The sequence below is a fragment of the Oncorhynchus nerka genome, linkage group LG10 (genome assembly GCF_034236695.1).
Source record: "Oncorhynchus nerka isolate Pitt River linkage group LG10, Oner_Uvic_2.0, whole genome shotgun sequence".
NCBI classification, from domain to species: Eukaryota; Metazoa; Chordata; class Actinopteri; order Salmoniformes; family Salmonidae; genus Oncorhynchus; species Oncorhynchus nerka.
The window spans coordinates 33,979,197-34,004,797 of NC_088405.1; the positions used below are offsets into that span (position 1 = coordinate 33,979,197).

Consider the following 25,601-nt stretch of genomic DNA (forward strand, 5'->3'; position numbering starts at 1 on the left):
GTGTCTGGACAGGCATGTGTTTGTGTCAGCCCCTGTGTCTGTACAGGCATGTGTTTGTGTCAGCCCCTGTGTCTGGACAGGCATGTGTTTGTGTCAGCCCCTGTGTCTGTACAGGCATGTGTTTGTGTCAGCCCCTGTGTCTGTACAGGCATGTGTTTGTGTCAGCCCCTGTGTCTGTACAGGCATGTGTTTGTGTCAGCCCCTGTGTCTGGACAGGCATGTGTTTGTGTCAGCCCCTGTGTCTGTACAGGCATGTGTTTGTGTCAGCCCCTGTGTCTGGACAGGCATGTGTTTGTGTCAGCCCCTGTGTCTGTACAGGCATGTGTTTGTGTCTCAGCCCCTGTGTCTGTACAGGCATGTGTTTGTGTCAGCCCCTGTGTCTGGACAGGCATGTGTTTGTGTCAGCCCCTGTGTCTGTACAGGCATGTGTTTGTGTCAGCCCCAGTGTCTGTACAGGCATGTGTTTGTGTCAGCCCCTGTGTCTGTACAGGCATGTGTTTGTGTCAGCCCCTGTGTCTGGACAGGCATGTGTTTGTGTCAGCCCCAGTGTCTGTACAGGCATGTGTTTGTGTCAGCCCCAGTGTCTGTACAGGCATGTGTTTGTGTCAGCCCCTGTGTCTGGACAGGCATGTGTTTGTGTCAGCCCCAGTGTCTGTACAGGCATGTGTTTGTGTCAGCCCCAGTGTCTGTACAGGCATGTGTTTGTGTCAGCCCCTGTGTCTGTACAGGCATGTGTTTGTGTCAGCCCCAGTGTCTGTACAGGCATGTGTTTGTGTCAGCCCCTGTGTCTGTACAGGCATGTGTTTGTGTCAGCCCCTGTGTCTGTACAGGCATGTGTTTGTGTCAGCCCCAGTGTCTGTACAGGCATGTGCTTGTGTGTGCAAGAGGGCGTTTGACACGATGTGTCTGTTGTTTCCCTATAGCCTGGGTCATGTGAGCGATCACTCGCAGATGACGAGAACTACAGTGCTGAGAACCTCCGTCGCATCGCCCGCAGTCTGAGTGGCACAGTCATAGGGGGGCGACCTGAACACCTCGCCCCCTCCCGCAGCTTTGTGAGTCTCACACACACACACACACAAACACACACACACACACACACACACACACACACACACACTAGTGCTAAGCGATTAACTGAAATGTCTTATTTTTTTCAAATTAAACAACTGACAGAGGGTGGTTCAAATACTTGAAGTCACTCTGGATAAGAGTGTCTGCTAAATGACTCAAATGTCATGTAAATAAATAAAATGTAGTTTTTTTTTGTGAGCTGAATGCGCCGTTTCTCTGGAGAGAAATCATATCAAGCACGAGAGACATCAAATAAAGAATGAACTGTGGGACGCCGCAGGGAGTTGAAGATTCAATAGGCAAATATTCAACCTAGTTCAGTGCAGAAAATGAGGTAATTATTAACTACAATGACCAGAATCCATTGCACCTCGTCTTCCCGGCCCCACACAGAGAGGAACGTAAACCAACACAGTGACGAGAGGGAAAGACACTGTTTGTGACTCGAGGTAGCTCTACCCGATTGATAGTTGGAGCAGTCTTAAAACCTACTATAAGAGTGATTTTGTCAGACAGCTCTTCAGCTTGGGCAACTGTGGCAACCCAATGATCACGGCTATCCTTTTCGAGCCAACTAGCTAAATATTATGACTCGTTGGGGAGCACAAAGATAACGTTAGATGGCTGTCTGGCTGCTACTGCCTGGCTGCTACTGTCTGGCTGCTACTGTCTGGCTGCTACTGCCTGACAGCCAGACAACCGTCGAATCTAATCACAACTGATATATTTAATTTAAGTAATGTTCTTAGTAAGTGGTAAGCAGTAATGGGCAGTCACTGCCATCATGGGGCTCTTATTCATTGTTTTATTCTGGAATGTTTTAAATGTTTGGCTTTGGAATTTCAAATGCAAATCTCCATAAACAATTTCACGGTCATATTTTCATAATACTTTTAATGTAAAAAATGAAATAAAAGTGTTTTAACCTAAATAAAAAACAAAAACAAAATGACTTTAAAAAAACACATCGCTCAGCCCTAACACTCGCACACACACATACATACTCTGTGCATACGTCACACACACACACACACACACACAAGCATACACACTGTACATACGTTAAACACACAAGCACAGAGCCTTACACGCAAGCCTCAGTTCCTGACTTGGGGAATGCCACAGCTGTCACTCCCACTCAGAGCTGCCTGAGTTAGCTTTGGCGAGCACATCATTACATCATCATGTGCCATCAGTGTACCTCCTCATCATCATCACACCTCCCTCCCAGTGGATATGATCGTTTCATACTGTCATACCTCCATCTGGTGTTCACATAATGTAACTGCCGCGCTGCAGCCTCTAGTGGTGTGATCTTCACTCAGCAAAATGCCAGAGGCGGAATCTATAAATTATTCATAAATCATTCAGGTAATCCATTAAGCTTTTAACCTTGTGTTCAGCTTACATTCTTTGGTTGAAAAACAAAGACCAGCGCTATATATGGTACTGTTGCATTATATGAATAGATGGTGAGGTTTGTGTTGCCATTGAAATCCTGACCGTCTTGTTTTCGTTTTGTTTTCATTTGTGGGTCAGCCGTCCCTTGTCAACCTGTTTTTTTTAACTCATCTGTCTTCCTCTCATCCTCCCTCTCCTCTCCTTTCTGCCTCTCAACTGCTGGGTATTCTCACCTTGTGGTGGACCTCTCCCTCTCTCCCTCTCTCTCTCTCTCTCTCTCTCTCTCTCTCTCTCTCTCTCTCTCTCTCTCTCTCTGTCTCTGTCTCTCTCAAACTGAACCTCGTTCTTTTTTCTTTAATAATAATGAAAAGGAGCCCCCAGTTACCAGGATGCCAAAGCATGCGGACCCCCGAGTCACCGCGCGTCACTCTAGCACGTCCTCCCTGCACCTCCCTCCCTCCTCCACCCACCTCTCTCCACCCGAACCCCAACACCAATACGTCCACAACAACCACCACAACAGCCCCCCAGCACTGTCCCAGCACCCCCCTCAGCAGGCAGCGCGGCCCCCCTCCTCGGGGCCCTATCTGGGACGCTCAGGTAACCGTCAGCCCCCTCCACCTCCAGTCATCAAACCACAGCACCATCCTGGCCCTATCAGAAGTGGATCACATCACACTCTCACCGTCTGTTGTTACTTTTGTTTTCTCTGTATGTCTGGTCACACTGCATGGTTTAGATTCTACGCCAGCGGGAGCAGAATCTCTTTCTGGGTCTCCCAGATTGTTCAGTCAATTCTCACATTGAAACTTCATTGGGTGGAAGGATGTTTGACGTACTCTTTACATGTGTATCACAAACCATTTTTGAGAAAATCATGATGAAGGTGGCCATTGTAGTCCCATTTTAAACCTATACATGTCCACTGTGAGACATAATGATCTGTTAATCGTACGTGATACAGACAACATCGTGGTGTCATTATACTACCTATAGTGTTCTCTAACATATGGAGTATGTCTAGATTATAAAATATGCATTTTCACATAACTTTATTCAACAGAAAAAAAATATGAATAGAAATATCTCAAAACGACCCTTTTGGAATTAATATTTGACAGGAACAAATTCACAGAACTCTTTGATTGTACAGTGGGTTTCCCACTGTGCCTGTACTAGAATAGCTAGTTCTCTGCTGTGTTCTAACAATGATCTGCCCCCACAGGAGATCACCAGAAGGGAGACCAGTTTCTGGCTGTGTTTGACGGGGGTGAAGCTTTCTCCCGTGAAAACTACCACAGTGTTGCACTGAGCTACGGCACACTACCGCGGGCACCTCGCAGGGCACCTCCATCCGGGTCCTCCTCTCTCCCCCAGCCCAGGGAAGGACCCAGCCCCGGCCCTGGCCCTGGCCCTAGGTACTACAGCCACCCAGACACGGGTTACGCCACTCTCTCCCACCCCCGCCGTTCTGCCCCCCCTAGAGGCACCATAAACGGCTACAGGCAGCCTCCTCAACCCAGCAGGATCAACGCAATCCTACCCACCCGCCTACCTCCCCAACACCACCCAGCCTACCACCAGCTGTCCAACGAGACCTCCACCCAACCCCTCCGCCTGGACGTACCTCCGGATGTTGACTGGAGGACTCCCGACTACAGGATGGTACCACCGTCCATGCCCATGCGGGACCCCCACCCCCTCCATCAGCACACCCAGAAGCCTGACCAACCTCGAATGAGGGCCTCATCCCATTGCCCCGGTAGTGCCCCACTTTGTTCCCTGTGCCAACAGCTGCCCACCGAGCCCTCCTGCCACTACTGCCAGTCTTGTGGGGCCTATATGGCCCGCTTCCGGCCTGCCAGCTGATCCAGCTTACCGTCACCCTACAAACAGACCCAGTTCACTCCCAACACACACCCCCTCTTTCTCTCTCTGTCTCCTTTCTGTCTCTGTTCCCTGTTGGGCTGTAGAAGTCGGACTCTAGTCCTGAGTGTTAGGGAGACTAACAGCAATCTTGGGGAACGTTGTTCTAGCAGATTGTGGCCCTTTCGCTTCCCATCAATTACTGTCTAAAGTATAACCCCCCCCCAAACCTCTAACCAGACAGGCCAACCACTATCTGGTCCTTAACCTGGTCAATTTCTATAGAGTTTATGTTTAGCCTCATCTAAGGTTGTTTAAAGATGGTGTGATCCAGAGCGATGCCAACAACATTGGAAAGTGAGTCCAGGCTGGGTAGAAGTGGGGTTGTGAAAGCCTTGCTTGCACTGAGTGTCCACTGAGGTGGATGGCGAGAGGCATTGTGCTTCTTGGAGTTTAGGACCCCCCTCATTCCCCCAATGACACATCAGCACCAACACAGCTGGAGGTTTAGGGGTTCCACTGATGTTCCCAGGGGTCACAATAAAACCCACGCTTTGAGGAAGCCTGTTGCAGACAAAGACTGAAGACGGACGTTGAGTTAACGGGGTGGGGGGTTTGTTGTTGTTGTCAGTCATGAATGATTCTTTAACAGGTATTAGACAGTGAAGTGGATTGGATGCATCATAAGGCTGCTTCCTCACCCCAACCCTTCCCTGTCTGGATAGGAAGAGACAACACCTTCTTCTCTCCTCTCCTCATTGTGTACTGACACTAAAACAGACCCTCTGAGCGTTCAGATTGATTTACTTACTGTACTACTGTATTTATCATTTTTAGGGTGCTCTGGGTAAGTAGTGTTTAGATTGTCAAACTAATCTTTCAGCCTAACCTGTATATACTCTGCCATAGACCTGCTGTACTTTGCATTGTATCAACCTAGCTAGCACTGTCTGGTGATTAGAGCCCTCTTGTAGAGTGGGTGTGTGTCTCTCAGTTAGAGAGGGCTAAGGACCCTAGACTTTTCTCTTGAGGCTTTTCCACAGCCCTGTAGCTATGCACGGGTGTTCAGCAGATCTACGACCGCCGGGAATCACTCGGCTTAGAGTACGTTATAAAGTAATAATGAGATTTTCTTAGTGCAGTGAATTTACCTAACTGCGTTAAAACAAGTTTAGTTCACTTCAGAAGTGTTGAGATAGTTTTATCTGTTGCTGTTTTATTTATATTGACATTTCTCCCATTGTTACAGGAGGTGCTCAATGTTATTAACCTATTTTTGTACTTTAAAGACTTGGGATATTTAGAGGATGGTGATCTGGAGGGCTAAGGAAGTAGAGAGGTTCAGACTCGTAGAGAGAATGTAGTGACAGTGTACTTTACAGAGAACACGCTGTGTCAATTCAATGGCTTTCAGCAAATCGTACTTGTTGAATCTTGAACGTTAGATCCATTTACATTTTTTTCTTGATGTTTTGTCTTCGTGATGCGCCAACACCGGGGATGGCTAATTAGTTCCTAATTGAAATCTCAACCCAAATATTACTAAGACGCTGATTTATACAGTAGCTCTGGAATACAACAAAAGACAAATTTGTCTCGTTTTTGAGGCAGATTTTTAGATCTGATGATGTAAACTTATGGATCATTAGAGCCCCAATTACAGTGAAGTCGCTTTTTTGGCTTGGGAGGAAACGTGAGCTACAGCCTTACAAAATACACTTACGTTATCTACAATCTGAAATGGAGGAAATTACTAAATGATGTTTTGTTGCTTTCTACAATATTGCTGATTTTGTTTTGGAATATTTGTACAGGTATTTTTCTACACTGTAGATATGACCGAGGGAATATGAAGAGAATGGAGCTTAATGAAGAAAGTTGAGTGTCTTAAGATAAAACAATTGCAAGAATTTAGGATGCTCAACTGCAGTGCAATTCACCGGGTGCGAGTGGTGTTGTCCTTCTTTGGGGAAAACAGTCTCTGAAACAGAAATGTAATTGGATTGTTGCAGACGTTAAACACTTAACCAAAGAGTGCCACTTTAGTGAGTCATTTTGATGAAAAGGAATTAATAATCCTTAGTTTGTGTACATTATGCAACACTGCCCCCTCGTGGATTGACAGTAGAAGAGCAGGTGACAGGTGTCCATTTTCTTTGATTTAACATGCTAATAAACAGATACTGCGACAGCTGAACAGTGTAAATTTGTGTACAGATAATGATATCCTTCAAACTTAAATGTTAAGAAGGTGTGTTTTCTTGGTAATATAAAGGAAGGGTTGACAGATTTCCATTTTGGACTTAGTTTGTAAATGCTGTGCTAGCAGATGGAACTTGTATTTTTGCAATAAAGTTGTTACAAAGTGCTCCAAACAGGAGCAGAGTATGAAGATTGTCTGTTTCTGTGTGACTATGCTACACTATGCTATGTTGTAGGCTACAACTAGGGCCCAGCATTTTTCCATGTCAGATCATGTGATCAGGAAAAGCTCCTGACTCTTAAGATGCTCTATAGCCTCCATACTCAACTGGCTGACCACGATCAATACGGACCGTATTGGAACCGTCTGGTTTCGACCCCATATCATATAAACACACATAAGACAAGCAAAAATGTGTAGAATTGTAGGAAAGGAGCTTGAAAACAGCAAAAAAAATATTCCTGCCCTGTAAAAAAATGTAGAATTGCGGGAAATTAGCTTTAAAACCCCACAATTTTCACTCCGCCAACAAGAGGGGTGTGAACAGTTTGGGGCTTCATTACTACACGATAAATGACCATATCCATCCGGAAATGTGTGTGACAGAACCTTCTCAAATAGTAACCGTGCTCTATAGGTTAGTCACTCACTGACCTTAGTCCGTGTAAAGATTATATGACACTTCTGCTTGTGGCCAGTAAGGCTGAGAATGACTACAACAACGTCCTACTCCCTCCTTTAGTAAAAACAAAAGCGCCCCAACTTGAGAATTTGGACAAATGTCAAAAGAAAGAACAGTTAACTTAGTGCTTGCTGACTTTTACCTCAAATGGCAGTGTGTGAATACCAGTGTTTGCACATGAGAATGCCTTTGTGTGTGTATCTGTCAGGGAGAGAAACTTTTCATCTCCATGTGCAGCTCTTTCTCAGCCAGCCTTCAGACTGCAGGGCCTTGAATGAAGCACACAGAATATAATACACCCCGGGAGGCGCAGAGGGAGGGAGGACTATGAAAATATAACTTAATGCTGTTTATATCCTTCCGCTGAAACTAACCCTGTTGGGGGAGGACAGTTTATACTATACACTCCAGTCTACAGTATGGTCACGGTCACAGCTGGAGTGGCTGTTTCCACTTCATTGGGTTTGCTGGATTTGCAGGATTTCATTCCAGCTTAGCTCTAAACCTGATTTAACGAATCAGCCATTCATGGGCTGTGCTCAGAAGGATGAAATGTTCAGAACCTTCCAGATAGAAATGAGGTGACACCATTACCTTTTCTCCAAAGGGTAATCCACACAGCATATTTCTATATAAACGCTTTGTAACCTTGCATCCTCCGTCCGTCCTGAATAAGCTCATGCTCTTGAATGTAGATCAAAGTTATGTGGAACCAGGCATGTTAGAGCTGAGCTGGAACACATGTCTGCATAGTGCACACAGCTGTCAGGACTGCCCTTCTCTGCTCTAGTGGGTAATATACAGGGATTTTCCTGTTTAGGCTAGTTAAGATGATCTCTTTGTAGACACTCTGATGAGATATTCTGTTGTGCTAATTATGTTAGCGACCCATAGAGTGTGTCCAGTATATTACCTCTACTCAGAGGCTAAAACGGTTAAGAAATGTTGTGAAATAGCAGTTACAAATAGAAATCAAACTGGATGGACATCAGAAATAGAGGAAGGACTAAAAACAAACAAAATATAACTATTGTAAAATAGATTGTGTCTGTAAAATGTGTATAATATGTATAAACTGAAGGTAGAAGCCTAAGTGTTATTGTTTAGTAGTTTAATCCAATTGGGGGAAGGGTGGGAGGGTTTGCAGGGAATAATAAAGGTATATTCTAAAAAAAAGTATGTATATATGTATGTGTGTGTATGTATGTATATATATGAATGTTTATGTATGCATGTATATATATATATGGGTATGTACGTGTATGTATGTATGTATATATATATATGAATGTTTACGTATGCATGTATATATATATGGGTATGTACGTGTATGTAAGTATGTATATATATATATATATTTACAAAAAAAAGATATGGGGGATTGGAAATGATGCAGCCAATTACATTGATGGAAGCAACAATCTATCCACAATATTAAGTGATCCACCCCTAAAAGAAAAGAAGAAAAAAACACTTCTTCAGCAGTCCCCATAGGAGAACCCTTTGAAGAACCCCTTTTGGTTCCAGGTAGAAAGAACCCTTTTGGTTTCCATGTAAAAAAAACTTTATACAGAATGTTCTACATGGAACCCAAAAAGAGTTCTATCTGGCACCAAAAAGTGTTCTTCTATGGGACAGGCGAAGAACCCTTTTTTGTCCTAAGGGTGTAGATACAGACCGAACCACATACGGCTAATTATGTGGTTGTATTCTGTGATACTCTAGGTCAGTTTTAGTGAAGGGTTGTCATCATTATTTTAACAATCTTCTTCATTTGATAAGGAGTATGAAAGATCGGACCAAAACGCAATGTGGTAAGTGTCCATTTTAATGAAATATAACAGACCACTGAATACAAAATAACTAAAGTGAAACAATGAACATCGAAACAGTTCTGTATGGTGAAACACAGAAAACATCTACCCACAACCCATAGTGGGAAAACAGGCTGCCTAAGTATGGTTCTCAATCAGAGACAACGATTGACAGCTGCCTCTGATTGGGAACCATACCAGGCCAAAAAACAGAAATACAAAACATAGAACAAAAACATAGAATGCCCAACCCAAATCACGCCCTGACCAAACTAAAATAGAGACATAAAAAGGAACTAAGGTCAGGACCCCCCCCCCCCCCAACCCTCCCAAAAGGTGCGGACTCCAGCCTAATCCCATAGGGGAGGGTCTGGGTGGGCACCTGTCCCCGGTGGCGGCTCTGGCGCCGGACGTGGACCCCACTCCACCATAGTCTTGGCCCACTTAAGTGGCACCTTTGGAGCGGCGACCCTCGCCGCCGGCCCTGGACTGGTGGCCCCGAATAGGCGGCAGACTCTGGCCGCTCCTGACCGACGGGCGGCTCTGGCAGCTCCTGACTGATGGGCGGCTCTGGCCGCTCCTGACTGACGGGCGGCTCTGGCAGCTCCTGACTGACGGGCGGCTCTGACAGCTCCTGACTGATGGGCGGCTCTGGCCGCTCCTGACTGACGGGCGGCTCTGGCAGCTCCTGACTGATGGGAGGCTCTGGCAGCTCCGGACAGGAGGGAGAACCTGGAGGGAGGAGACGGAGAGACAGCCTGATGCGTGGAGGAGGCACCCGATGGACCGGGCTGTGGGGGAGGACTAGAGCTCTGGTGCGCAGCCTTGGCACCACTCCTCCAGGCTGGATGACCACTTTAGCCCGGACCCTCCAGAGTGCAGGCACAGGTTGAACCGGGCTGTGGGTGAGCACTGGAGATCTGGTGCATACCACTCGCACCTCTCCCTTAGGCTCAATGCCCACATTCACCCGGCACAGGCAGAGCGCAGGCATAGGATGCACTGCACCCTCCCAGCGCCCCGGAGACACAGCACGCAGAGCCGGCGCAGGATACCCTGGGCCGAAACGGCATACCGGAGACCAAACACGCTGAGCCGGCACAATACGCCCTGGCTGGATGCCCACTCTCGCATGGCACTTGCGGGGGGCTGGCCTTTAGCGCACCTGTCTATGAGCGCGTACTGGCGACACCTTGCGCTTGACCGCATATCACGGTGCCTTCCCAATACTACGCTTCTTCCGGTAAGCACGGGGAGTTGGCTCAGGTCTATCGCCTGACTCCGCCAATCTCGCTGTGTTCCCCCAAAAAAGTTTTGGGGTCTGCCTCTCGTGCCTGTTGCGCTGCCTTACCTCATATCGCCACCGCTCAGCTTTCACTGCCTCCAGTTCTTCCTTGGGGCGGCGATATTCCCCAGCCTGTGCCCAGGGTCCCTTACCGTCTAGTATCTCCTCCCAAGTCCAGGAGTCCAGAACCCTCTGCTCCTTGTTACCACGCTGCTTGGTCCTTTTTTTGGTGGGTAGTTCTGTAACGATCTTCTTCATCTGATGAGGAGTATGAAAGATCGGACCAAAACGCAGCGTGGTAAGTGTCCATTTTAATGAAATATAACAGAACACTGAATAACCAAATAACTAAAGTGAAACAATGAAAATCGAAACAGTTCTGTATGGTGAAACACAGACACAGAAAACATCGAAAAAAAACACAGACACAGAAAAAAGCCCTCCAAATGAAAGTGAATAGCCTCCATTATCAGGGCCAATGCTTATCATACAACTATAATAACTAGAGCCCAGACTTTCACCTAGCCAGATCACATGGTATCATACTGTAAATATTATGCATGCGGGTCAGTGAGGCCAGAGGACTTGCCTAATGCCTGTTATAGAAGGAGAGCATCTCCACTGGGCTTCAATAATGGAATCAGGTTGCATTAACTCTGCATGCTAAACACTTCTCACCCTCCCATTCTTCATTTAGTTATATCTGACAGGCCATTAGTGTGTCATGCAAAGTAATAACTGTCCCCATGTGTGATATGAACAATGAAATAACAATGAACTGACTGAAATGGGTGCATGGATGCAACCTGGAGGCTTCTTAATTAGGTGTGTGTCCTTCTATACAGACTGCAGTGCCCCTTCATGTCAACCTGGAGATGCTGCAATCTCAACCAGAAGCCCGCCTGTGGGTCTCAAATCCTCTGCACCCATTTTTTTCTAAACTTTCTGAGCGGAAATCGTAACATTGGTTATTCCAAAACTTTGAATGTGATAATTCGTATTAGGCTTCAGATTTGGTCATCCGATATGACTTGTAAAGACCATTTTTATAATTGAGATAACATTACAGAAATGCAAAAGCCCAGAATAAGACTGAGCAGGAAAGCCATGGTATGAAGGAATCTCCTGAAATCAACTCCCCTTCAGGGCCAGGTTTTTTAAAAGGTTTAAACTGGATAAGAATGATCCGGATTCTGTAATCCCCTGTTTTGCAATAGATTACGTTAAATTGACTGCTGTTTAGGTACAATATGTAGTCAATTGTTATATTGAGAAGTGTCAAATATATCTACTTTCTTACAAGTGATTACATACATTTACATTTAAGTCATTTAGCAGACGCTCTTATCCAGAGCGACTTACAAATTGGATTAGCAGGCTCTATTATTTTATTTGATTTTAGTTACCTTTATTCATGTAGTTTACTCATCTCTGTTTCTGTCACGACTTCTGCCGAAGTCATTGCCTCTCCTTGTTCGGGCGGTGCTCGGCGTTCGACGTCACCGGTCTTCTAGCCATCATTGATCCTTTTTTCATTTTCCATTGGTTTTGTCTTGTCTTCCCACACACCTGTTTTCAATCCCATTCATTACCCTGTTGTGTATTTAACCCTCTGTTTCCCCTCATGTCTTTGTCAGAGATTGTTTTATTTGTCAGTGTAGTGTGATTGTTGTATAGGTGCGCGTCGGGTCCTCGTACCCATGTTTGTGTGTTTATGTACATTTAGTGTTATGGAGCATACTCCGTGGACTTTATTAAAAGACTCCATTTTACACTCCATTTGACTCTCCTGCGCCTGACTTCCCTGCCACCTATTACACCTATGCATGACAGTTTCATTGACAGTGTAGAATTAATAACATGACCAGTCCAGTAGATGGCAAGGATAGGCCTATTCAAAGCATTGAAAATACATATTCTGTGATTTTGATATTGTGGTATCTGGATCAGTATGATCCTATCCGATCCTTGTCTGAAAAACTGCAGTCAATCTAACGTAATGAACCTCCCCACCGTCTTAACACAGAAATTTAATCCCAACCTTAGAGTTTTGAAAAACGCCTTCATGAATAATGGGCTACCTTCAATACATTGAAATGACTTGGTCAGAAAATAACATTGAACAGAACATTTCCAGGGCAGAATATTTCAAAAGAAACTAAATGTATGTGATTATGTGGCCGGTAAGATTGTTCGTCTTGAAAGTCCAATATCATAACATGACTGTTGACATGCAAAACATGTTGGGCAGTGTAGCAGTGGACTAAATACCAAAATATATTTTTTGTGTGGATCCCTTTAAATTAAAATAAAGTTTTACCTGAGTATTTATAAGGAAAGATGATTCAAAATCATGACTTGACAAGTGTGATATAACTTGGTGGGAGGAGCGCATCAACAGTGGTGTAAAGTACTTAAGTAAAAAGTACTACTTAAGTATTTTGGGGGGGTATCTGTACTTTACTTTACTATTTATATTTTTGACAACTTTTACTTTTACACTACATTTCTAAAGAAAATAATGTACTTTTTACCCACTACATTTTTCCTCATACCCAAAACTACTCATTACATGTTGAATGCTTAGCAGGACAGGAAAATGCTGAAGAAGAGGACACGTGGTCATCCCTACTGCCTCTGATCTGTCAGACTCACTAAACACAAATGCATATTTTGTAAATGATGTCTGAGTGTTGGAGTGTGACCCTGGCTACATTTTAAAAAACAAGAAAATGGTTCAGTCTGCTTTGCTTAATATAAGGAATTTGAAATTATTTATACTTTTACTTTTGATACTTAAGTATATTTGCAACCAAATACTTTTAGACTTTCACTGGGTGACTTTCACTTTTACTTGAGTAACTTTCTATTAAGGTATCTATACTTTTACTCAAGTATGACAATTGGGTACTTTGTCCACCACCAAGGTGTGTGACTTTGAGAATCACCTTATTTTCTATTGTCCTTTAAGAAAGAAAGAATACCTTTAAGAAAATAAATTGTAGAAATGGGTGGGGTTTAGCCATAATTTGGGCTTTGTGGCTGTGTTAATTAGTGAAGACCGTAGTGACCAGAAGACATCACATGGGTTGTCAGAGGTTTGATAAAGGCCGTGACCTGTCATTATTCTAACTGTGAAAGCAGAATGGCCTGAGTTGACTCAAAATGGACATCTCTCCCATTTGAACTGAACTGAATTTGATTGTGCATGCCATGAAAGCTTTTATTTATTTTGTTTATTTAATTGGGCTAATGAGTGGCACAGCGGTCTAAGGCACTGTATCTCAGAGCTAGAGGTGTCACTACAGTCCCTGGTTCAAATCCAGGCTGTATCACATCCGGCTGTGATTGGGAGTCCTGTAGGGTGGCGCACAATTGGCTCAGCGTTGCCCGGGGTAGGCCGTCATTGAGAGACACCCCAGAGATCTGGTTTCTAGGCTGCTCTCCTTGTGGGGGTGAAAGCTGAACTCTTAGGGTCATACAAGTTCTGTTTTAGGTGGGGGATATGGTTTGATATACATTGGGCAAACATTTTCTAATTCATATCTGTGCTTCACTTTATATTATAATGGCATAATAATATCATAATAAAGTTGGATTTAACCAATTGAACCCTCATTGACACTTAATGACACATAAAAAAATGTAGAAAAGGAAGTGATGATGATGGTTGGATCAGACAATGAATAAAGAAAACTGATTAAGTAGAGGAATAGCAGGGAAGACAAATGCCAGGGTCATCTGTAGGAGGACACTGAGACTCCATTGCCGACTAGTGATTTTGGCCCAACGGTGTGTTACCTGTCGTTACGGGTGCGACGTAGGAGATGAGAAGCAGGTACAGGGAGTGAAGGTTTATTAGCTGACGGACATGAAATGGAACAGGAACAGCGTCTGGAAAGGAACACATAACAAACACAATATGGAACAATGCGGACACAGGGAACACAACCAAGGAAGAGACAGATATACAGGAGGTAATCAACAAAGTGAAGGAGTCCAGGTGAGTCCAGGTGAGTGCAGGTGAGTCCAATGAGCGCAGCAGATGTGCGTAATGTTGGTAACAGGTGTGTATGATGACAGGTAGCCTGGTGCCCCCGAGCGCCAGGGAGGAGGAGCAGGAACAGGTGTGACACTGTGCTCAGTAAATAAACTCCATCCAAGTTATTTATTTCCTCTAAATGTGACAGTGAGGCTCCTATTGTGAAACAGCAAAGGCTTCAATTGCAAAACAAATATATAAGAGCCTACTGCATGTGATAAATCTAGGTCACCGCCAGGTTCACAACAAGCTTATACCAGTTTTGCAAAGAAACATCAACACTGATCATCTCACATTATCTAACTTGGCACACACTCATTTATAAACCACCTTTTATTCTCTTCAGCAGGTTAAGTCCATTGCACATATTTGTTGAGGCCCCTGAAGTATATCATTCAAGTTGAGGCCCCTGAAGTATATCATTAAAGTTGAGGCCCCTGCGCTATTTTTCAGGGGAAGTGGGTGTCTTACAAGTTTTGGGGAGTGATCAACATGTTCTTTCATAATCTGTATTTAGTATGAATAGTTTCTCTGCAAGCGTTTCTCTCAGAGTGGATGCATCTGGAGTGAGCTGGTATAAAAGACACACATTCAGCATAATGTAAGTAGAAATGATAGGGTCTCGTTGCTTTGATAAGGCTTGTTTGTTTTTGTGATGTGTTTAAGTATTTAAAAGAAGAGAGATTTTTTATAGAAATAGACATGTGCAATAACATTGTTTACAAACTGTCTTTTAAAGTATTACAATTTATTGCAAGAGTGATGTGCACTTTAGGTTTTTAATGTGATGACACTGACTATTTGTGTGTACTTCAGGGTTTATCTTGCTGGGTCGGTTGGCTTGCTGCTCATCTTGACTGCTGACGCTAGAGTTGGGTAAGGAAGGTACACTTCTGCTATTTCCTCTCACATCATAACCACACAACTCAGAAATCATACGCTGTTTACATATTGAATCAACGCCGGGCCGTGTGAAATCAAATGCTATTGTTCCTTATTGATTTGTTTCCCACTGACCCCTGTATAGGAACTCCTCTGAGTCTAGCTTCTGTACCGAGACAAAGGAATGTCTGCTCTGTGATCTGGTTTGCAAGAATGATGATTATGAGGGGAGTTGTAAAGCACAAATAAACGGCACATAGCAGCTAAAACTACGTCAGGAGTTTGTTTCTCCACCTTTTTTTCTTTTACACGTTTAGTTTTAGGTCCCTTCCCCCACACCCTCCACCCATGGACTGCCCCTTCCCCCACACCCTCCACCCATGGACTGCCCCTTCCCCACACCCTCCACCCATGGACTGCCCTTCCCCACACCCTCCACCCATGGACTGCCCCTTCCCCCACACCCTCCCCACACCCTCCACCCATGGACTGCCCCTTCCCCACACCCTCCACCCATGGACTGCCCCTTCCCCCACACCCTCCACCCATGGACTGCCCCTTCCCCCACACCCTCCACCCATGGACTGCCCCTTCCCCCACACCCTCCACCCATGGACTGCCCCTTCCCCACACCCTCCACCCATGGACTGCTCCTTCCCCCACACCCTCCACCCATGGACTGCCCCTTCCCCACACCCTCCACCCATGGACTGCCCCTTCCCCACACCCTCGACCCATGGACTGCCCCTTCCCCACACCCTCCACCCATGGACTGCCCCTTCCCCCACACCCTCCACCCATGGACTGCCCCTTCCCCCGCACCCACAATGTCAATTGTTTCACCACATTGGGGTATCGTGTTGAGTTGTAGATCAGTTATGTAGGGATGTTTCACTTTTGCACAGTCCTAACCCAAACCTACATCATCTGTAATGCACTCTACAGCACAGGATTCTGACTGAATGTTTGTGTCCGTGTCTGTGTTGCAGGTGCGCCACTATGACTCAGTGAAATGGCTGTCGACAGACAAGGAAGCCCACTTCATGGATAAGGCCATAGTCACCACATTCATGAGACTCTTCAAATACATCACCGGGTCCAACAAGGCTGGTGTGTGTGTGTATTTTTTTGTGTGTACATCTATTTGTGTGTGTGTGCATGCATATGCATGAGTCTGTTTCCATGCTTGTGTGTCTACCTGGCAAGATGTGTTTACCCATACATTTTTCCGATAGGCATCAACATTGACATGGCAGTCCCGGTGATTGTCGAGGAGACGAAGAGGATTTCACGGTCATTTGTCTACACCCTCAGCTTTGTCATGCCATCTGCCCATCTCATGACTCCTCCCAACCCACTGATGGCAAGGTAAGGCCCAATAGACCCCTACACCCTATGCCCTATGCACTTGTGGAGATCTGAGAGGATTTGATTGGTTTAAGCAATATGGTGAACTTCCACTTAGTCTATCAGAGGGTAAGGTGGAGCTATTACCATATTGCTGACTGTCAAAAACGTGTCAACCTGACAAGTGCATAGGGTGTAGGGTCAAGGGGTCCATTTGGGATTGGCCTAACACTCTATGTAACTGATTTTAACCTGGATGCCTCAGATCTGTACACTCTGTATAGACAACTCTTACATGGTCATTGTCATTGCATGTTTACTCTGTGTCACCAAATGCAGTCATTCCGAGCATGTATAGAATATGATTGTCTATCAGACCTGGGTTCATGTAGTCTATCTTTAAAATACTTTGATTCAGATTTTCTAGAGTGCCAGATGGGCACGGTTTGCACTTTTGGGACTATTCCATTGTTGTCATTATGCAAGACAAGCTCATTCGAGAGCAGCTTAAGTATTTTAAATAACACAAAGACTTTTTCAACTAGGGACGCACAATATATCGGTAAGCATATCGGAATTGGTCGAAATTAGCTATAAATGCCAACAACGGCATCGGTCCGATGTCTAATTTAACGCCGGTGTGCAAAACCAATGTCAAAGTTGACGTGCACACCTATATAACGTAGGTACATGACATAATGACACCACGCAAAATGTTGAGCTATACGTGCAACACAGCATTCCTAACCTAGCCCACAATGTCTGCTGTGTTGGTCGAGCAGTCAACAAGTCGAGCAGTCATTTGAAAGAGTAAGAACATTTCAGAGAGACAACTCTAAAGCTAAATCCAGTAACGCCAAGATAATGGAATTCATTGCCCTTGAAAATAATCACCCACAACTCAAAAGTGAAACCAGGCTACCTAAGTATGGTTCTCAATCAGGGACAACGATTGACAGCTGCCTCTGATTGAGAACCATACCAGGCCAATCACAGAAATCCCAAATCATAGAAAAAGGAACATAGGCAACCCACCCAACTCACGCCCTGACCATACTAAACAAAGACATAACAACAGAACTAAAGTCAGAACGTGACATTAGGCCCTGAAGCAAGGATATGCATATTCTTGGTGCCATTTGAAATACTTTGAAGTTTGTGGAAATGTGAAAGGAACGTAGCAGAATATAACACAATAGATCTGGTAAAAGACAATACAAAGAAAAAAAATCTACAGTTTTTTATATTTCTTTTGTACCATCATCTTTGAAATGCAAGAAAAAGGCCATAATGTATTATTCCAGCCCAGGTGGCAGCTGTGTATGTGCAGAGTTTTAGACCGATCCAATGAACCATTGAATTTCTGTAAAACAAATTGTATCAGTACCGCCCAAATGTGCCTAATTTGTTTATTAATAACTTTTCATGTTCAAAACTGTGCACTCTCCTAAAACAATAACATGCTATTATTTTACTGTTAATAGCTACTGTAAATTGGACAGAATTTAAGCTTTCTGCCAATATGAGATATGTCTATGTCCTAGGAAATGTTCTTGTTACTTACAACCTCATGCTAATCGCATTAGCCTACGTTAGCTCAATGTCCCGCAGGGGACCCACCGATCCTGAAGGAGTTTGAACTACATGCTTCTGAAAAGGCAGCTTGACAAAGTCCAGGCCACCTACAACAAAGACTACAACTCCCCTGCGGGATATGACAGGTGAGTGCACGGTGGTAGGCATGCCGGTGGTAGCCATGCTGGTTAAGTGTGCCTTGAAGTCTAAATAAATCACTGACAGTGTCACCAGCAAAGCACCCCCAGAACATCACAGATTTTCACTGGTCTAATCTCTATTTCAAAACTCACGGACCAGGCAAGGAGGGCATTAATCAGAGAGGCAATAAAGAGACCAAAGATAACCCTGAAGGAGCTACAAAGCTCCACAGCGGAGATTGGAGTATCTGTCCATAGGACCACCTTAAGCCATGCACTCCACAGAGCTGAGCTTTAGGGAAGAGTGGCCAGTTAAAAGCCATTGCTTAAAGAAAAAATTAAACAAGCACGTTTGGTTTTCGCCAAATGGCATGTGGGAGACTCCCCAAACATATGAGACTAAAATGTTGCTTGTTGGCCATCAAGGAAAATGCTATGTCTGGTGCAAACCCAACACCTCTCATCATCCCGAGAACCACATCCCCACAGTGAAGAATGGTGGTTGCAGCATCTTGCTGTGGGGATGTTTTTCATCGGCAGGGACTGGGAAACTGGTCAGAATTGAAGGAATGATGGATGGCGCTAAATACAGGGAAATTCTTGAGGGAAACCTATTTCAGTCTTCCAGAGGTTTGAGACTGGGACGGAGGTTCACCTTCCAGCAGGACAATGACCCTAAGCATACTGCTAAAGCACCACTCGAGTGGTTTAAGGGGAAACATTTAAATGTCTTGGAACGGCCTAGTCAAAGCCCAGACCTCAATCCAATTGAGAATCTGTGGAATGACTTAAAGATTGCTGTACACCAGCAGAACCCATCCAACTTGAAGGAGTTGGGGCAGTTTTGCCTTGAAGAATGGGATAAAATCCCAGTGGCTAGCTTATAGAGACAAACCCCAAGAGTCTTGCAGCTGTAATTGCTGCAAACGGTTGATTAGTAATGCACGCTCAAGTTAGATTTTTTTGTAATCACTGCCAAAGGTGCTTTAACAAAGTACTGTGTGAAGGGTCTGAATACTTATGGAAATGTGATATTTCAGTTGTTCATTTTTAATACATTTGCAAAAAAAATAACTTTGTCATTATAGGGTATTGTGTGTAGATTGATGAGGGATTTTTTATTTTTTATAATACTGTTTACATAACAAAAATGTGGAAAACGTCAAGGGGTATGAATACTTTCCGAATGCACTGTTGCTCCATTCTACTGTATTAGATTTTTTTCCTCTTGTTGTTTTATTTGTATTATTATTTTGAATTGCTGCATCATTGGGAAGGCCTCGTAAGCAAGCATTTCACGGTAACACCAATTGTATTTGGCTCATGTGACAAATAAAATCTGATTTGATTCATGTAGAGCTGTGACTGAGTACTTCATGGCTAAAAATGATACACGACCCTGAAGAGATCCTTTAGGGTCAGCTGGATGATAGAGAAGGCTGGGTTCCCAGGCAGAACTGCAATCTTCTTAAGAGAATTTCTCCACAGCTGATCAGCCACTGTCTAAGAAGTTGAGGCAAGATGATAGTTGACGCAAGGTGATAGTTGAGGCAAGTTGATAGTTGAGGCAAGGTGATAGTTGAGGTGATAGTTGAGGTAAGGTGATAGTTGACGCAAGGTGATAGTCGAGGCAAGATGATAGTTGAGGCAAGGTGATAGTTGAGGCAAGGTGATAGTTGAGGCAAGGTGATAGTTGACGCAAGGTGATAGTTGAGGCAATGTGATAGTTGAGGCAAGGTGATAGTTGAGGCAAGGTGGTGATAGATGAGGCAGGGTGTTAGATGAAAAGACTAGAACCGCACTCAAGGTCCATAATTTTTATTTTCATTGTATTTTTCTGTAAATAGCCCTATAAATACAGGTAAAGGGGAAAGAAATATATCGGCCATTGGCTTTTAAAAATGTGGAAAAGCAGGTCACTCTGTATATTACGCTCTTCCAGTGAGGCTTATGGGCCAATAGAGATGAGGACCAACTGTTCTGGGGCTGGTGGGTCAGGACACAGTCAGCACCCCAGGTGGTGTTTGCATCAGGTGCCAGTCATGCTGAAGTCCTGAGTCCACTGGGGTGGAGGGGGTCCCATTGAGAGGGAGGATCAGTACCACCTGATGATGCTGTTATTATATCATGATGCATGATGATGATGCTGTACATAGTGCATGATGTGCAGCACTTATTATTTGATGTGGTCTGACAATAGTTGTGGCTACACCTCTTTCTGACATCATAGCCTATTACAGAATACCCTATTACTGTCACGTTCCTTCAAAATCGAACCCAGAAGCAGACCAGGACAAGGAGAGTAAGAAGGTGAGTATTTATTTACAAGTGAATGGGTAGATATATCCAGGTGGCGTAGCGGGCAGCGGTGGTGAGTTGATGGGAGTAAATAGGTGGATCCAATGGGGTAGCGGAATCCTCCGACGACCAGGCGGGAATGGGGTAAATGATCCGGGTGAGTAACTGAAGACAGAACAAACGGAGGTAAGTTTAAGGCAAGCAATACGTAAAAACCAACAAAACAAATTCTATCCGACTTGAGGCTGATACTATGGCACAACATACTGTTCATGGCTAACGATCCGGCAGGGAATGGATGTCAGGTCCGGGCTTATGAAGAGGAGAGATGATGATCAGGACCAGGTGTGCAGATAGCTGATGGGATACAGGTGCGGGTCATCAGAACTCCCAACTGGCTACATTGCCCGGCAACCAGACAGGGTGCGTTCCAGGACGCCGGAAAAAACACTCCAGGACAGAACACAGGCATAAAACAGACTCAGGAAACGGGATTCGTGACAATTACACCATATAATTAAATATACAGTGCCTTGCGAAAGTATTCGGCCCCCTTGAACTTTGCGACCTTTTGCCACATTTCAGGCTTCAAACATAAAGATATAAAACTGTATTTTTTGTGAAGAATCAACAACAAGTGGGACACAATCATGAAGTGGAACGACATTTATTGGATATTTCAAACTTTTTTAACAAATCAAAAACTGAAAAATTGGGCGTGCAAAATTATTCAGCCCCCTTAAGTTAATACTTTGTAGCGCCACCTTTTGCTGCGATTACAGCTGTAAGTCGCTTGGGGTATGTCTCTATCAGTTTTGCACATCGAGAGACTAAAATGTTTTCCCATTCCTCCTTGCAAAACAGCTCGAGCTCAGTGAGGTTGGATGGAGAGCATTTGTGAACAGCAGTTTTCTGTTCTTTCCACAGATTCTCGATTGGATTCAGGTCTGGACTTTGACTTGGCCATTCTAACACCTGGATATGTTTATTTTTGAATCATTCCATTGTAGATTTTGCTTTATGTTTTGGATCATTGTTTGTTGGAAGACAAATCTCCGTCCCAGTCTCAGGTCTTTTGCAGACTCCATCAGGTTTTCTTCCAGAATGGTCCTGTATTTGGCTCCATCCATCTTCCCATCAATTTTAACCATCTTCTCTGTCCCTGCTGAAGAAAAGCAGGCCCAAACCATGATGCTGCCACCACCATGTTTGACAGTGGGGATGGTGTGTTCAGGGTGATGAGCTGTGTTGCTTTTACGCCAAACATAACGTTTTGCATTGTTGCCAAAAAGTTCAATTTTGGTTTCATCTGACCAGAGCACCTTCTTCCACATGTTTGGTGTGTCTCCCAGGTGGCTTGTGGCAAACTTTAAACAACACTTTTTATGGATATCTTTTAGAAATGGCTTTCTTCTTGCCACTCTTCCATAAAGGCCAGATTTGTGCAATATACGACTGATTGTTGTCCTATGGACAGAGTCTCCCGCCTCAGCTGTAGATCTCTGCAGTTCATCCAGAGTGATCATGGGCCTCTTGGCTGCATCTCTGATCAGTCTTCTCCTTGTATGAGCTGAAAGTTTAGAGGGACGGCCAGGTCTTGGTAGATTTGCAGTGGTCTGATACTCCCCCTCCATTTCAATATTATCGCTTCCACAGTGCTCCTTGGGATGTTTAAAGCTTGGGAAATCTTTTTGTATCCAAATCCGGCTTTAAACTTCTTCACAACAGTATCTCGGACCTGCCTGGTGTGTTCCTTGTTCTTCATGATGCTTTCTGCGCTTTTAACGGACCTCTGAGACTATCACAGTGCAGGTGCATTTATACGGAGACTTGATTACACACAGGTGGATTGTATTTATCATCATTAGTCATTTAGGTCAACATTGGATCATTCAGAGATCCTCACTGAACTTCTGGAGAGAGTTTGCTTCACTGAAAGTAAAAGTGGCTGAATAATTTTGCACGCCCAACTTTTCAGTTTTTGAATTGTTAAAAAAGTTTGAAATATCCAATAAATGTCGTTCCACTTCATGATTGTGTCCCACTTGTTGTTGATTCTTCACAAAAAATACAGTTTTATATCTTTATGTTTGAAGCCTGAAATGTGGCAAAAGGTCGCAAAGTTCAAGGGGGCCGAATACTTTCGCAAGGCACTGTATAATGGTAAGCACATCCTGTCTGTGACCACAACAACCAATAGGATTGAAGCGTGAGGATCAACTTCTCCACTGTTTTGGTACCCTGGCTACCACACTGTGAACAGTGTGAAGTGAACCCGTGCGTGCACATGCGCCGATACTGTGCGTGACTGTGTGAGAGCAAAGTCTTGCATCTTGCTCATCTCAATATCTGCGGTGCTGTTCGTGGCATCATTTAGCTGAGTCCACCTTTTTAAAACAAGATCTCTCAAGACGTGATGGCTGGGTATGTTATACTTTTTTTTCTCTTCACTGTTTCTGTTTTATCGCCAACTCTTTATGGAATTGTTATGCCAAACTGTAGTGAATTCCCACTCCCAGTGGTGCTGTCCTTCTGTTATCACATCTCAGACCTCACGCAACCCATCCCCGACAGTGCCAGAGTGAAAACAAAATAAAAAATCCCTGTGACCTCTGACCAGGCCACTGATAGGTTGCTAAGGGGGCGGACACCTGCGGAGACTCCTCAGTCTCTCTCCAGGTGAACATGTGTGATTGTGTGCCTGGACAGAAGTGGGTGTGACTATTGTAACTTGTTGTGTACTTAAACTTGTTATTGGTTGTAGTAATTTTGTCTAGTTGTCATGATGTTTTTGTTGTAAACATGCTCAGGAAGCATTCTCATATTCATACAATCCTTGGATATAAGAGCAACGTCAACTTACCAACATTACAACCAGGAATATGACTTTCCCGAAGTGAATCCTCTGTTAGGACCACCACCCAGGACATTGGATCGGATCCCAGTAGGCGACCCAAAACAACGGAAAGCAGAAGGGACAGATGGAGCGGCCTCCTGGTCAGGCTCCGTAGACGGGCACATCGCACACCTCTCCCGAGTATAGACCTCAGGAGGCTGAAGAAATGTGGCTTGTCACCGAAAACACTCACAAACTTTTACAGATACACAATTGAGAACATCCTGTTGGGCTGGATTACCGCCTGGTACGACAACTGCTCCACTCACAACTGTAAGCCTCTCCAAAGGGTAGTGAGGTCTGCACAACGCATCACCGGGGGCAAACTCCCTGCCCTCCAGGACATCTACACCACTCGATGTCACAGGAAGGCCAAAAAGATCATCAAAGACAACAACCACCCGAGCCACTGCCTGGTCACCCTGCTATCATCCAGAAGGCGAGGTCAGTACAGGTGCATCAAAGCTTGGCCCAAGAGACTGAAAAACAGCTTCTATCTCAAGGCCAACACTGTTAAACAGCCATCACTAACATAGAGTGGCTGCTGCTAACATACTGACTCAAATCTCTAGCCACTTTAATAATTAAAAATAGGATGTAATAAATGTATCACTAGTCACTTTTAACAATGCCACTTTATATAATGTTTACATACCCTACATTACTCATCTCATATGTATATACTGTACTCTATACCATCTACTGCATCTTGCCTATGCAGCACGGCCATCGCTCATCCATATATATTTATATGTACATATTCTTATTAATTCCTTTACACTTCTGTGTAATTGTTAGATTACTTATTAGATATTACTGCACGGTCGGAACTAGAAGCACAAGCATTTCGCTACACTCACATTAACATCTGGTAACCATGTGTATGTGACCAATAACATTTGATTTGATTTGATATAGATTGCTCTAGTTTGCTATTCACTGTTAAATTCCCCATTGCATTGTATTGCTACTGTATGCATTGTATTGCTACTGAATACTGTATGAACAGTATTCCTTCATATCGCTCTTTGTACAGAACCATGTCCACCTCATATGTCCTCTGGAAATAAAAGATCATTCTTGTGTGTAACTTCGGTGTAATTCCTCTGACCAGCAAAGGTCGCACTGGATTTGTGACTTATTGGCACCACTATGGTAGCATACAGAGAGTTCACAGAGGACTTGCCATGCAGACCTCCGCCCTATTCACCAGCATGCTGAGTAAATGCAGCTTCCGGTTGTGGGGAGGATTCAAATAAAGTATTTAAAATGTGTGTGTGTGTGTGTGTGTGTGAGAGAGAGAGAGAGAGAGACTGTGTATGACTGTGTGTGTGTCTTCAGTGCACTCTGCACCTTTCTGTCTAGATCTGACACACTTTGTGTTTTTTGGAGCAGTGGACCAAGGACTCGGCCTGTAGAATTATGAATCTGGCTTTTCCACCACAATGGCTGTGAGATGCATTAAACTTATGGAGTTGCTTATTTCTATCTAGTGGTTTGCCTCCCTTCTCCACTCTGCTGACCCTGTTCTAGATAATTCCATTGATCACTATAATAAAGCACTGTGACCAATAGGAGGTTCACACTTTGATTAAGAGCCATGCTATTATGCAACCGTCAAAAACTGTAATGCACCTTGGAATATTGCTTACATTTTAAAACCGGCTTTTGTTGGTGGACCCACTCTTTGATATGCAAGTATGTAATACATTAACAGAATAAAGGATTTGTATTGAGCTCTAAATTCAGACTCAATATCTGTGGCTTCCTGCACTCGCACACACACATACAAAGAAACAGTCTTGGAGTGGTATAGCTGTCTCATCTGGGCCGCTGGCCATTTTTCTCATACTTAATTACATTACAGGGCTGCATATTTTAGGACACGGCTTGTCAGCTGAAGCTGAAACTTAGGCAAGTGACTTCCCTATCATTATACTGTATTATAAGATATATTTGTTTGTTTGTTATGGATTCAACAGGTGTGTGTGCGTTTTAGTGCGATAACATAGACACAGTCCTGTGTGTGAACAATACATGGGATGGGAAAACGTGTTGCGCTAGCTGTTGCAGTGTAAAAGGTAACCGTTGTTGAC

At 44.2% G+C, this 25,601-nt stretch overlaps 2 protein-coding genes and 1 long non-coding RNA gene across 5 annotated transcripts in view; all 3 read left to right on the forward strand.

Moving 5' to 3' along the window:
• Positions 1-6,733, forward strand: part of usp54a (ubiquitin specific peptidase 54a) — a 92,282-nt gene extending 85,549 nt beyond the window's left edge. For 2 of the 3 annotated variants that reach the window (XM_029669620.2, XM_029669621.2), the window contains exons 20-22: positions 924-1,055; positions 2,847-3,075; positions 3,701-6,733. In XM_029669620.2, the coding sequence (XP_029525480.2) occupies positions 924-1,055; positions 2,847-3,075; positions 3,701-4,344 (1,005 nt within the window). In that variant the 3' untranslated portion in view covers positions 4,345-6,733. The remainder of the gene's footprint in view (positions 1-923; positions 1,056-2,846; positions 3,076-3,700) is intronic. The other variant, XM_029669624.2, reaches the window with a different exon arrangement.
• Positions 6,734-10,257: 3,524 nt separating this feature from the next.
• On the forward strand, positions 10,258-12,102 carry LOC135573559 (uncharacterized). The gene is made up of 2 exons (XR_010464784.1): positions 10,258-10,623; positions 11,171-12,102. It is a non-coding gene; the product is annotated as an uncharacterized LOC135573559 (long non-coding RNA).
• A 2,153-nt stretch (positions 12,103-14,255) lies between these two features.
• On the forward strand, positions 14,256-16,621 carry LOC135573700 (heme-binding protein 2-like). Its single transcript, XM_065023297.1, has 5 exons — positions 14,256-14,302; positions 15,184-15,243; positions 15,395-15,488; positions 16,239-16,359; positions 16,485-16,621. Exons 1-5 carry the CDS (start codon positions 14,256-14,258, stop codon positions 16,619-16,621), a joined length of 459 nt encoding a protein of 152 aa, XP_064879369.1.
• Positions 16,622-25,601: the final 8,980 nt, after the last annotated feature.